The 14,736-nt window shown below is 38.3% G+C and overlaps 1 protein-coding gene across 1 annotated transcript; it reads right to left on the bottom strand.

Moving 5' to 3' along the window:
• Positions 1-3,560: 3,560 nt before the first annotated feature.
• Positions 3,561-10,803, bottom strand: LOC128508810 (butyrophilin subfamily 1 member A1-like). Its single transcript, XM_053480285.1, has 10 exons — positions 10,583-10,803; positions 7,534-7,596; positions 7,015-7,359; positions 6,771-6,929; positions 6,555-6,695; positions 6,357-6,449; positions 6,194-6,235; positions 6,030-6,107; positions 5,623-5,691; positions 3,561-4,219 (listed from the first exon to the last, which is right to left on the bottom strand). Exons 1-10 carry the CDS (start codon positions 10,590-10,592, stop codon positions 3,813-3,815), a joined length of 1,407 nt encoding a protein of 468 aa, XP_053336260.1. The 5' UTR covers positions 10,593-10,803; the 3' UTR covers positions 3,561-3,812.
• Positions 10,804-14,736: the final 3,933 nt, after the last annotated feature.

The following is a 14,736-nucleotide window of genomic DNA, read 5'->3' as shown; positions in this document are numbered from 1 at the left end:
TAATAGAATCTTGTGGTTCACGGTGTCAAATGCAGCTGACAGGTCCAGGAGGATGAGGACAGATGAAAGTTTAGCAGATCTAGCAGCATGGAGCTTCTCAGTGACTGACAGAAGGGCAGTCTCTGTGGAATGTGCCACTTTGAATCCAGATTGGTTTGGATCATTAAGGTTGTTCTGTGAGAGATAAAGAGACATTTGATTATAAACCGTTCTTTCAAGAATTTTGGAAATAAAAGAGAGCAGTGATACCGGGCGATAGTTGTTAACTTCTGATGGGTCCAGGCAGGGTTTCTTGAGGATGGGAATAACCCTCGCCTTCTTAAAAGCGGCAGGAACATGACCAGATGATATGGATTGGTTGATGATGGCTGTGGTGAAGGAAAGGAGGTCTCGTGAGATGGCCTGGAGCATTGTGGAAGGGATTGGGTCTAATGAACAGGTGGTGGGGTTAGATGACGAGATGATCTGTTGAATCTCGTCAGATGACAAGTTGGAAAATTCTGCTAAAGGAGGGAAGGAAAGGTCCTGAGGTTCTGCCGTAGGACTTTGGTTGAGAGCGAAGGACTGGCGGATTGCTACAATCTTCCCATCGTAGAATGTGGCAAAATCGTCAGCAGTCAGAGAGGAAGGGGCAGGAGGAGTCGGTGGGTTGAGTAGTGAGGAGAAGATGTTGTGGAGTTTGCCAGGATCATGTGCAGACGCTTCCAACTTTTGTCTGAAGAAGGTAGTTTTGGCAGAAGTCACATCACATGAGAATTTGGAAAGAAGAGTCTGGTAAGAGATGAGATCTGCATCAAGCTGTGATTTCTTCCATCTTCTCTCCGCAGTTCTTAATTCTCTCCTGTTGTTGCGCAGTACGTCAGATAGCCAAGGAGCAGGACAAGATTTCTTCCTTGGTTTAGATGACAGCGGGCAAAGGAGATCTATGGATGAGGAGAGAGAGGAGAGGAAAGTTTCAGTCGCAGTCTCTAGTGGTAGAGAGGAGAAGGAGTCTGGGTCTGGGAGGAATGATAGGGTGTATGAAGACACAGAGGAAGGGGAGACAGAGTGAAGGTTTTTGCGGGTAAAAGAGACATTTTGGTGGTTAGGTTTACATAGAATGGGAAGGGTTATAGTGAAGGATACCAGGTAATGATCAGATTTATGAAGAGGAATAGTAGTGATATCTGTGACTGGGGAAGGGCGGCAGAAAACAAGGTCGAGAGAATTTCCTGCCTTGTGTGTAGGAGGGCAGCTGTTTAGGGTTAAAGAGAAGGAGTTGAGGAGAGGGAGAAGGAAAGAGGATTGGAGTTTATCAGATGGAAGGTTGAAATCTCCTAGAACAGTGAGAGGAGTGTTAGCAGAAGGAAAAAGACTAAGAAGTATGTCCATTTCATCTAGAAAGTTTCCTAGAGAGCCAGGAGGACGGTAAATAACCAAGATGTGGAGGTTAATTGGAGAGGTTACCTTAACTGCATGAAATTCAAATGATGAAAAACTGAGATGAGACAGGGTGATGGGCGAGAAGGACCACCTCTTGGACAACAGGAGACCCGTACCACCACCTCTGCCAGTTTCTCGTGGAGTGTGAGAGAATACATAGGCAGAGGATAGGGCAGCCGGTGTAGCTGAGTTCTGAGGAGATATCCAGGTCTCAGTTAGTGCCAGAAAGTCAAAAGAGTAATGAGTAGCTAGGGCAGAGATAAAGTCTGCTTTATTTACAGCAGATTGGCAGTTCCAGAGCCCACCTACCACCAGTGCAGGACAATGAGACAGTACTGGAGGGTAGATGAGGTTTCTGGGAGATCTGCCTCTGCTGTGTGAGTAAAAGCATCTTGGTCTGTGAGAACTGACAGAGATAGGTTGAAGACACATGCTAGACTGAGGTAACTGTCTATAAAAACTTGTAACTTCTTGGCAAACAAGAGTTTAAATCAATTCTCTGTGCACTACCTTTGTTGCAGGATATTCTTATTGGAGACACCTTCAATATATGTAGCTAAGCCCTGCCCACAATTCACACCTTAAGGAAGCCTGAAACTACTCTTGATTAATTACCTGAGAACTAATTGCTTTAGACCTACTTCAATCACACTGCAATCAACACTACCAAACAGCAAAAACTAGGTACAGTATACAGTATGAACCAATTGTGTTTTCAAAAACAGTACAAAAGTTAAAAACCTACCTTACCAGTGGAGAAGAATCCAATTTAGAAAACTAAAGCACATATCTGCTACCACATGTACTGAGGCTCATTAATCCTTGAGAGAATGAACTAAGTCTATAGTCTATAGTTATAGTGCCACTTAGAGCCAGCAAACGCCGGAGACACTGCAGTAAAAAAAAATTCTGGATTGCGTACCATCTGTATATAGAGGTACATCTGTTAATTTAGCAGCTGACAGGCTCTGTGTACTCATGAATCTGTGGATTGCTTAAACAGGATTATATCTGTTTCCTTCAAACAGACTCAATACAACTCACTAGCCAGCGGGATATATATCATCTTCTATAAATAATTTACAGTTCTCAGTGCAGATAAATGCTTTGAACCTTGGAGATAGAAACAGTAAATATGAAGATGAAAGTTATTTTATTTTATAAGTCCACTTTTCTGCTCCACAAAATTTGCTGCTTTCCTCTGTGTTCTAGTTGCCCTGTAGCCTGGGTAGCCAGCTCACTGTTAAACCATGTTTCACAGAAACAAGAATTGGCAGTTCTTTATGTCTCGATGAGACGCAACAAACTCTAACTTTTGAATCCTCCTACATGGAGTTTGGTTTATTAGATTTAACAACTGGATACATTAAGTGTGGAGTTATTTGTAAATAAACAAAGTAAAAAGAACAAAATAAAATGTATGAAAAATACTCTTGCATCATATAATCTATCAAAACCTGTTCTATCTCAATGAGTTAAGATGTAGTTAAAAAATTGGAGCTCTACAACAAGCACAAAGTCAGAAAGAAATCCCACAGCATCTCAATCAGATTCAAGTCCAGACTTTGACTAGGCAACTCCACAATCTTAATTTTGTTATTTTTGCACCTTTCAGAGGTGGACTTGCTGGTGTGTTTCAGATCATTGTCCTGCTGCATAAACCAAGTACGCTTGAGGTCATGAACCAATGGCCGGACATTCTCCTTCAGGATTTTCTGGTAGAGCACAGAATTTAAGTCCTCCTAATGGCAAGTCCTTCAGGTCCTGAAGCTGCAAAGCAGCCCCGGATCATCACACTACCAATACTTTGACTGTTGGTATGATGTTCTTTTTATGAAACACTATGTTAGTTTTATGCTAGATGTAATGGGAAGTACATCTACCAAAAATCTTGGGGATAATAATGTTTTTTTGCAAATATAATCCGTTTTTGGTCAGCAGTGTCTTTCGAAAGGATTTGTGCCAGGTAGGTTCGGACAGCTTTCAATTAAATTAAATCATTTAATAACTGCATTTTGTATTTATCTGGGTTATCTTTTTTTAAACAAATTAAAATTCGTTTTATGATCTCAAATATTAAAGTGTGACAAATATGCAAAAATATATATGAAAAAAAAACCTGAAAATAATTTTCTATGGCAATGTATATACTCTACTTTTTGCACTGTGCTCAGGCTAAGCACTGCAACATTTTTTCATGCAATTGTTCCTCGTTTATCTCTTGCTTGTTTACCCAAAGAGTTGTTTACTCTGCAGTTCCATCTTGTTATTTTAGTTTATAACAAATCTCCTGTAAATTAAAGCATAAATCTGAATTTCTGCAGTCTGTTCCAAAATGCTGCCCATTTTTTCTTGTTCTTTCTTCATTAAATTATCTTTATACTTGTCCTTTAAAGCTGATTCTGTTTCTCCACTTGTGCTTCCTGTAAAAGTTGAGCGAATAAAGATGACAAACTATCCACACTTGGGTCTTCTGAAGCATTCTCTCTAACACCCTTATCCTTTAAAGTTGCTGTTGTTTGTTGAGACACTGGCATATCTTCTAAAGTTAGCCCATGAGCCAATAAAGATGTCAAACTATCCACACTTGGGTCTTCTGAAGCGTTCTCCCCAACAGGGGCAGCAAATGTGGGAATTGAACTGATGATAGTGGGGGTGGAACTTTTGGTCGTGGTAGCAGATATGGGATTTATGTTGGTTTTACAGGGGGTGGGAGCTGAAGTGGTGGCAGCAGGTTCTGTCTCTAATATGGTGGGTACATCAGTATTGGAGGAAGAGCTGAATCCTCTCTGCTCTCCTGTGGAGAACACAGAACTAAGTATTAGTGCACTCCTATTAAATTATAAGCAACTATACATGAAAATAGTTTCTATGAAAAACCAAAGTAACACATTTAATATCTCAATGTGCTGTGTGAACTTACACTGCCCAGCCAAGAAAAGTCACCATGTGTGATAAAGTAGCAAATATTTTAATATTTTAATGTCATAAACAACCATGATGTATTCTGTAATCATCAAAAAGATGTTAATGTGTTTCAGAAGAGCCAAATTATTGCCCTGCTTCAAGCCAAGACAACAACCAAAGAGACTAAGCTGAAATGACTGGAACCGGATTAAGAACTGTTCAGCACATTATTAAACCCTGGACTTCACAAAAGACAAGCTTGAAAGAGCTAAAGTGAAACCTGGGGCAAGGTTCCTCACCTTCCAGAGGTGTGATGGAGGAAGAATGTGGTTGTAAGAACATCCTGAATGAGTGTGTGAAGAGAAATCACTTAAACACCTGGTGAAGTCGCATGGTAAGAAATGTCCGGTAGCAAAGCAGACCTGTATTTAATAGTGACAGTAAGAGCATTTCAACACACAAACACACACAGTGTGATGATAACTCTCAGGATTGGGACTAAACAGCTGTGTGCCCATAATAAAACCACTTGATAGTGAGACTCATCAGAAAAAAGCCTTCAGATTCCTAGAGCATAAAGACAATGGAAGAAGGTCATGTGACCTGGGCGATGGGTGTGTCTTTAAGGTAAGAAGGGAAGGACATGAAGCGATGCTCCCATCATGCATAGTGTCCACTGTACAAGCCTCTGGAGACAGTGTTATGATCTGGGGTTGATCAGTTACTCAGGTCTAGACTCAGTAACGTTATGGGGCAATAAAATGAAGTCAGCTGACCACCTGAATGTACTGAATCACCAGAGGATCACATCTATGGAGGGTTTCTTCTTCACTGATGGAGCGGAACATATACAAGGACTCTGGAAGCATGAGGAATCATTTTCACACGTGAACTGACACTACACTACTGATCATGAGCTTAACCTTAGCGAGAGTCTTTATCAATACAAGATCTCTGACAAAAATTTCAGAACGGAAAGATGGGAATAAATGTTACAATGTTACGTAAGGTTCTTAAAACAATGGGAAGTGAAATATTAGAGTTTGGAACTTTCTTGGTCAGGCAGTGTATTTAAAAAAAAAATCAAAGTGTTGATCTTTGAAACATTTCAGCAAACAATCTGGCATATAGTGTACAAAATGTAAAATAAATATTTTAAATTAATAAAAATTAGTAAATAAAAGATGACAAGATAAAAACTAAAACAAGCTAAAATTTGATATTAACTACATCAGTTCTCTAAGGTACAAATCTGTTCTGTAACTCCATTAATCTACACTAACGTATATTTACCTGCACAGTGTGTTTTTTCTTTCACTGCTTCTGGATTTTGCTGTTCAGAAGATTTCTGCTGATTGGGATCTGTTCTCACACACATTATAAAAAATATATATTCAGAGCTTTCCTTCCCAAATGCAAAAATAAATAAATAAAATGCTTTAAGAGATACATTTTGTGAGAGCGATAAAGGTTAAAGCTTCTGTAAAAGACGCTTACAAAGGGGTAGCATTGGTGATATTTTTACACTTTGCTCAAAATTTTGTTCTGTATAAATTTGCAGAAAAAAGGAACAAACAGAAAGTCTCAGTAAGAGATAAATTAAAATATGATTAGATGATAAAGTGTTGATCAGGTGTGTGTATGAAGTATATAGATGAGGAGATGTGACCAACCTACAACCACAGCGTGAGGAACTGTACCTGTAGATGGAGCGTCAGTCGGATCCTGATTCTCCACACGGATTTTATTCAGAGGTTCAGTTTCTGACTGAGTTCCTGCTGTTTTATATGTAAATAAATATTCTGTTATTATCACTCATTTAGCTGGATTTTATTAATTCAGTGAATTTTACCCCAGCACCTACCTCCTGTACTTTCTGTCCCTTTTCTCCTGGAGAGAATCAGACCTACAGCAGAGAGAAAACTCTCCTGTATTAGACAGCACAAAGACCTGATAAAGATCTGATAAAGACCCGATAAAGACCTGATCCTGCATTATATGTTATTAAGTCAATGTTTATATCCCACCTTTTTTACGTAGCACACAATACAGTGCAATTCCGACGACACACAGCACCAGAAGAACGGGAATGATGATGATGATGTATCCAGTCAACGACTCTGCACACATAGACATCAACACAAAATAATCATCAGTCTTTTCTTCAGTTCCACCATCTACACATATCCTTACATATGGAAATGGTTTATTTCAGTAATAATTACCTGTGTCACGTGCAGGGACGTGTAACATTATTCTGTCTTCTTTTCTCTCCTGATCAGACAAACCCACAGAGCAGGAGATCCACTCAGACTCAGAGGGAGACACAATCAGCCACGAGCTCACATCTACAGTCCCTACAGAGTCTGAGGATAATAAAAAGTGCTTTGTTATTTCTGTTTTTAGGATCTTTAATGTAAGTGTAGATGAGTAGATCTTACTGTTGGTGAACTTGTCGTTACTGAGATGTTTCAGATCTCTCCCGTCTTCATCTGTCCAGGTGATTGATGGCTCAGGTACCCAACCATGTGACTGACAGCTAACATTCACCTTCCCTTCTCCTGCTTCACGTATGGAGAGAACAGGAGTGGATCCCACCGCTGAGAGAGAGAGAGAGAGAGAGAATTAAACACACAGATCCAACATCAACTTTTCATTTAAGTCAACTGATGCACTAAGTGTTACCTCTCAGTCTGAGGGTCACTGTGGCCTCATCATACCAGATATCACTTTTCACATGACACACATAGTCTCCTCTATCTGTTAGCATCAGGTTCTCCAGTTTCACAGAGACGTCTCCTTTCTCCAGATCTCCTAACAGGAACACTCTGCCCTGGTACTGAACATCTACAGGACTCTTCTGGATCTGTGCGTCCTTGTAGAACAGAGCCGGGGTGTCATACATATTGGAACGGTACCAGCGCACTTCCATGGGTCGAACATCCATGTTGTTGGTGACAGCACAGTGTAGAGACACAGAGGAACCAAGGAGCCCTGAGACTGGAGACTCAACCTTCAGTGAAAAATATTCTGGAGGAGAGATTAAACCACACATCAGCAACATGTCGATTAAATAACTGCTTATGAGCTTTAGAGCGATGAATAGGGTTTAAGTGAGTATTTGTTGAAGGTGATTAAAGCCTAAATGCCTTGCTTTAGTAACTTTATGGCTACCGATAATATGGAATAAATAATCAGACTGACCAGAAGAAGCCTGATGGATGACAGCTAAAATAAATATCAGTAGAACCCATCTCAGTGGTAGAGCTGTTAACAGAAGAAACACATTTTATGAGCAAAAGAAGCCACTAGACCAATTACTTTATTTAAGTAGATTCAGTTGGTTTGGAGCTTGTTTCAGATTTATCAGTTACAGTACATTGCATTTTTATTATAAATTAAAATACCTTAATATTAATAAATCTTCTATTTTCTCTTTGTATTAGGTTTATCCAAGGAATCAATATTTGTAGAATTATTGCTTCTTTTTCAAGTTCACCCTGACAAAATGATCTAAAAACACTGAAGCAGCATGAGTATTTGTTTCATTCTTAAAACCTTTGGCTTTGGCTGTACAAAAAAGATCTGTCAGAAATGCTGGGATACAGGTGATACAGGTAGTGGACCATCAGAAACAATTAAACACACACTGATAGAATGCAACAAATATAGTAAATAAAGGACTTTATGGTGGACTTAAATATATTAAAGAAAATAACATGTTAGATCTATACAGCTCTGATAAGATGTGACTGGTTAAGCGCAGAGGATTTAGAGCTTTTTTCCCTCTCTGTCAAACTGCTGTTCCAAACTTTAGTCCAGCAGCTGATGATAATGGACATACAAGCTAGTCGCCAAAATGGACAAAATCTTAAAGAAATAGAAGAAGAAGACAACAGAATGTGTCTCTAATTTTAAAAGCAGGTGTAGCTTCATTAATCATTAAAATCTTCAGGTGTGACTTTATTCTCTTACTGTAGCCTTATTAACCTAAATGTTTTTCTGCAGCTGTGGTTTGCATGGTTCTTCCACCATGAAAGACGTCTCAACATTTTTATTTGCAACAAAAGTAGAAATGTAATTTCATTTGAGGAACTTATCCTGCTTGTTGAGTGGTTTATTACAAAGAGGTTTTAGTTTTGCTGCTTAAATGCAATAATATCTGCAGCATCACAACTTGACCGGAGATTATACCCCTCTCTGTAGGCTGGAGCAATAGGCGTGCGAGGAAGAAGATGGCGGCGGCAAGACCTGGTGTGGTTAGTCAATATAAATAATTTTTTTCTTTATTTTCGTCATTTAATTGTTCGTTTAATTGTTGTCGACAGACGCATATTACTGTGAGACGAAACACAGACATGTAAGACGATACTGTGGCATCGGACGGAAAGGAGTGTTCACAGCATTTCATTCTGACAGAGAGTTTGATGGATTCTGTTCTATGGACTGCTACTACAGCATGAATGAATGAGCAGGTTGGGTGTACGGGTTGGGTGGAGGGGTTATTAATTTTTTTTAACTTGTGAAGACGGAGCAGCTCTGCATTTGGAACTAAATAAATGTTTATTGGCTAAAATTGTGTCTGTTTACTTAATGAGTGCCACTTCAAAGGTTACTAAACTGTCCTCCTCCTCCTCCTCCTTATTCTGGTGTTTTATGAACCATATTTGTCCTTATCAGGCAATGTGTTTTTAGTTTTCATGCATGTAAGGTTTTATATTATTGTGGCGTAGGCGGGGTTTCAGCTGGCGACAATCATGCCTTGCGGGAGGGGTTGCTGTGTATTCACCCTGTTGGGGAAAGGTGTTTGTGTTAGTGGCTTCGGCCATGTTTTTTGTGTGTGTTCTATTAAATGTGCTCTGGTTTATGCTAAGGCTAAATTGGATGTGGTTTTGTTGTTCATACTTCTGTACGACTGTGAAAAAAAACGCTACAATATTGTAAGACAATTTTATTTAATAAGAAGATTCCTGTCCTTTGAAAACAGATCCCTCACTGTGCTTCCTCATGCCTTCTAGACGAGGATATATCCGAATGGCTTTTGTCTGCTAGAATCCTTTTGTTTAATCAGGAGAATGTAAATGTATCTCCTCTCACCTGTCTGTCTCCGTGTCTCTCTATGACTGACATGTTAATGATGGTTCTTTTGATGTTCGGGACGTAGCACCGTTTAAATGTGCTCTCTTTGCTGAGAATAAACAGAGATCTTAAGACATCATGCCTGTGTGTGTGTGTGTGTTTGTCTCTCCCGGTCGATCGGGCCCGGACCGGTAAGTGTATCAAGGTGCAGCGGACACAACAAGCTAAAACTCTTCTTCTCTTAGCTTAAAACTTAGCTCGGACACACTACTTCATTTTAAACTTAACAATGTTAGCAAAACTACAGAAAAACAACTGTCAGTTCAAAACATTCTGAATGACTAATTCTGTAACTTTTTTGTTCTTGTTTTAACCAATACAAAGTTAATATTATTCCAAAAATATTAAAATTACATTAAAAATGTTATGAACAGCTTGTGGTACTATATTCTTTAAATAATTGTAATTTGATTTTGATTATGGGTTTAATACGGTTAAGGCTAAAAGGAATACAGCTCGAGCTCTATTGGGCATGCGCACATCAATCTAACGGTATTTTTCTCTCACTGTACAACAATAAAACTTTTTGTATTACAGAAGGATTAGTTTTAGACGTGAAAAATGATCCAATAGGTATAACAATTCATTTCATCTGGTCTGAGCTATATATATCCCTTTTAGCCACGCCCATGACTCCAACGCGCGATGATGACGTCAGTAACCCGTGGCAACGCAGAAGAATGTTTAGAAAGAATATTTGTAATATCGATATTTTACAGGTAAAGAATGGAATTTTAATATGAAGGATTATGTTGGCTGCATTACTAAAACGCATTAGAAAGAACAATAGCGTTTAATATTAGCCTTTATGTGAAACAGGCAACTTTCTCAACCAATTATAAAGACCTTTCGACACGCTCATTACTCCGATCCGCAGCTACCCCTGTCTCTATCATTTAGACATTCCCAGGCCGGAAGTTGACCAGCAGGATCATGAGATTTTACCGGAAACACTCCCGACTCCGCCTCAAACAAAGCCCGTCCTGTTCCAGGCACTTGACTACCGTAAAGTCCTGAGTACTCCATCACTCCCTATTTTTTGTTTGTTTGTTTTTCACCTCCACTGCGTGGATCTACGTTTACTATCGAAAAGGAAACTAAAGCGTTCTCTTACCTGAAATCATGGTGTAGCCCGTCTATTCCTCTCGTGTGCGTGACTCTGTTCTCTCTGCGTTGTGTTGGGTTACAGATGAGGCTGAACACGGGACTGAATCTCTGACCCTTTATTGTTGCTGTAACAAACAGACAAATATGAGCTGTGTGTCGAGCTTCTCACACGCCTGCACCCCTCCGGACCGCGGTGAAGTTGGTTTGACGTTGGGCGTTGGATATTCGAGCTCCAGCCTCCAGATTCCGATTTGTAGAGTCCGGAGAAAGCACCTCGCCTACTGCGGGAGTTAGGGACCGTCTGCAAATTACTGTTCAAATTCAAATTTTATCTGTCACATACACAGTACGATATGCAGTGAAATGATCATGAAATGCTGGCTGACTAAAATGCGGATAATATTAATATTATAAACATTCATATTTAAAATAAATAAATGAATGTTGTTACTGTTAGTGTCAGTGTGATGCATGGTAGTGTATAATGACTTTGCATATTATCAATTTGCATGTTTATAAATATTTTTTTTACAGAATTCTTATCATTTTATTTTAATAACTTCCAGGTCATGTGACCTATTGACTCAAATTCTATTCTAAAATGTGTGTCCACTTGACCTGCAGAGGGCACAACCTTTTTTAAATTAAATATCACCAATTTGCATATTTATTAATAATTTTTATATCATTTTTATTGATTATATTTTAATAACTTTCAGGTTATATGACCTATTGCCTCAATATATATTATAAAATGTATGACTACATCTCCTGCAGAGGGCACAGACCTTTTTATTTAAAAGTATCACTTTGCATGTTTATTCATATTTTTTATTTTAATTTTATTGATTTTATTCCAGTAATTTCCAGGTCATGTGACCTATCACACCAAAATCTGTTTTAAAATGTTTGACCACCTGTTATGCAAAGGGCACAACCTTTTTTATTAAATATTATTACTTTCCATATTTCATAATATTTTTATTAGAAATATGAATAGTTTTATTTCAATAACTTTTAAGTCAAACCCTATCCCAAAATGTGTGCCAACCTGTTTTGCAGAGGGGACAACCTTTTTTGTTCAACATTACCCCTTTGCATATTTATTAATATTTTTTATAGAAATTGTATAAATTTAATTTCAATAACTTACAGGTCATGTGACCTGTTGGCACAAAATCTCTTCTAAAATGTGTGACCACATGTTCTGCAAAGAGAACAACCTTTTTATTTAATATTATCACTTACTTACTTATTTAAGTCACTTATACTCATATTCATTACTACCCAATGTTGAAATACAGTTGCAAGCAATGATGAGCAGGCCCAAGCACCCTGCGCAGAAATACACTGGACACAGTGGACACATGCATTTAAAGCGGACATACCAATAACATAATGACATGATTTTAGAATGGTGGGGAATTTTATGTTAAATAAAATTCAAGAAGCCCTGGATGCTGGAGAAAAGCATCACACAATAATGTCACTTAATGTGATGTCACTCAATATAATGTCACACAGAAAGTTATTAACCATTTTTCGGCATAGGTTTAAGGCATCATCATGACTGACCCGTTTGAGATGTCAAAAATCCCTCCACAATTTTGCATTCTCTGTCTTGAGATCACATAGGCACTGTTGGCGATCGTTAGATCCTCTAGGAGGAGTCTATCAAATTCCAAAATAACTGACTTCCTGTAAAGTAGAGCCTACGACACGCAATGCAGAAGTTGTTTAGCTCAATGGGATCTAAACATGTACCAGGTTTTACATGTACAGTGGGGCAAAAAAGTATTTATTCAGCCACCAATTGTGCAAGTTCTCCCACTTAAAAATATAAGAGAGGCCTGTAATTTTCATCATAGGTATTACTATGAGAGACACAATAAGAAAAATAAATCCAGAAAATCACATTGTAGGATTTTTAAAGTTTTTTTTTTTTTGCAAATTATGGTGGAAAATAAGTATTTGGTCACCTACAAACAAGCAAGATTTCTGGCTCTCACAGACCTGTAACTTCTTCTTTAAGAGGCTCCTCTGTCCTCCACTCGTTACCTGTATTAATGGCATCTGTTATCAGTATAAAGACACCTGTCCACAACCTCAAACACTCACACTCCAAACTCCACTATGGCCAAGACCAAAGAGCTGTCAAAGGACACCAGAAACAAAACTGTAGACCTGCACCAGGCTGGGACGAATGAATCTGCAGTAGGTAAGCAGCTTGGTGTGAAGAAATCAACTGGCCTAGCCAGTCTCCAGATCTCAACCCCATAGAAAATCTTTGGAGGGAATTGAAAGTCTGTGTTGCCCAGCGACAGCCCCAAAACATCACTGCTCTAGAGGATATCTGCATAAAGGAACGGGCCAAAATACCAGCAACAGTGTGTGAAAACCTTGTGAAGACTTACAAAAAAAACATTTGACCTCTGTCATTGCCAACAAAGGGTATATAACAAAGTATTGAGATGAAATTTAGTTATTGACTAAATACTTATTTTACAGAGGAATTTTTTTTCCCCATCTTTTTAAGTGGGAGAACTTGCACAATTGGTGACTGACTAAATGATTTTTTTGGCCCACTGTATACATGCAAGTGTGCATGAGCTATGCAGCAAAATTTTGTATGAGGGCCCTGGGTGTTGCATCCTATTGGCAGCAGGTTCTAACCTGTTACTAATGACTTTAAGAGCATGCTAGGAAAGCCAAAAAAAAAAACCTGGAGGCTGGAAAAAATCCTTAGAAAAACAAGTGGACCATTCATACACTATGACGACATACAGTAGGGCTGATGTTCATAGTCCTTGGGCCCTAATAATAATCTGTAGAACAACAAGAGGGCCCTTTACACACTGTAATGTAATAGGGCTGATGTCATAGTTCTTGGACCCTAATGATCTGTGTAAATAATTTGTGTTAAGCTGCTTTGTGGCAATAATAATTGCTAAAAGCGCTATACAAATAAAATTGAATTGAATTGAATTGAATTGAATAATCTGTACATGGGTGTACATATTGGGACACCCTGACGTAAGTTAAGCCTTTATTTGTCACATACATTACTGCACACGTAAATTATTTCTTCGCATATCAGAGTGCAGGGTCAGCCATGATACAGCACCCCTGGAGCAGATAGGGTTAAGGGCCTAGCTCAAGGGCTCAACAATGGCTACCTAGTGGAGCTGAGGCTTGATCCGCCGATCATCCAATCAGTACTTCAGTTTTGTATGACTGCAAGTTCCATTATGCAGATAAACCAGCCCTGGTTGCTACTGAAGAAGAAATGACTACATGTCATTTGCTATAGACTAAAGAGTGGGCTCATCACTATGAAAAGGTTAATCACTGCTCCTCATAAAAGAAAGCAGAAAGAGTATGAAAGGGCTCATGAACAGAGTGTATCCCAGGCCAGCCAACACATAGGGCGGTCCAAATGACTGCATCCATAATAAGTTTTCCTTATTTGAAATGTTATATATAAATCTACATATATCTACAGTATGTTTCATCTATTTCATACCTTAAAATTGCTTTGATTTCAGACCTAAGATGGATGCCATTGTAAATTCAAGGATGGCTTTATGACCTATTTTAATTGAAATAAAATAACTAATATTATTGCATTAATAATTGATAAATTAATATTATTGCATTAATATCGCAAAGAAGTTATTGGAATAAAATAATTAATATTTTTTTTAAAACGTATTAATAAACATGCAAAGTGCTAGTAAGTAATAAAAAAAAAGTTTGTGCACTATGCAGGACAGGTGGTTTCACATTTTAGAAAGGACTTTGTGCCAAAAGGTCACATGACCTTGAAGCTATTTAAATAAAATTATTCCATTTTAAATTAATATATTAGTATAATAGTACTTAAATATTAATAAATATGTAAAGTCATAAGATTTAATAAAAAAGGTTGTGCCCATCTGCAGGGCAGGTGGCCACAATTTTAGAATATATTTTGAGGCAATAGGTCATATGACCTGGAAGGTATTAAAATAAAATATAGAATTATAACATATTAATTATTAATAAATATGCAAAGTGATAATATTGAATAAATAAGCTTGTGCCCTCTGCAGGACAGGTGGACACACATTTTAGAATGCATTTTAGAAGCAATAGGTCACATGACCTGGAAGGTATTGAAAT

Source organism: Clarias gariepinus, chromosome 20 (genome assembly GCF_024256425.1).
Source record: "Clarias gariepinus isolate MV-2021 ecotype Netherlands chromosome 20, CGAR_prim_01v2, whole genome shotgun sequence".
Taxonomy (NCBI): domain Eukaryota; kingdom Metazoa; phylum Chordata; class Actinopteri; order Siluriformes; family Clariidae; genus Clarias; species Clarias gariepinus.
Note: the sequence above shows the minus strand (reverse complement) of the source record. Positions and strands in the feature narration are given on the sequence as shown.

Bases quoted from the DNA above. Each gene is read 5' to 3' on its own strand.
- LOC128508810 (XM_053480285.1), bottom strand. The intron at 6,930-7,014 runs GTAACACTTAGT...TCTCTCTCTCAG, and splicing joins AGTGACCCTCAGACTGAGAG to CGGTGGGATCCACTCCTGTT. The intron at 5,692-6,029 runs GTACAGTTCCTC...GTGTGAGAACAG, and splicing joins GACTGACGCTCCATCTACAG to ATCCCAATCAGCAGAAATCT.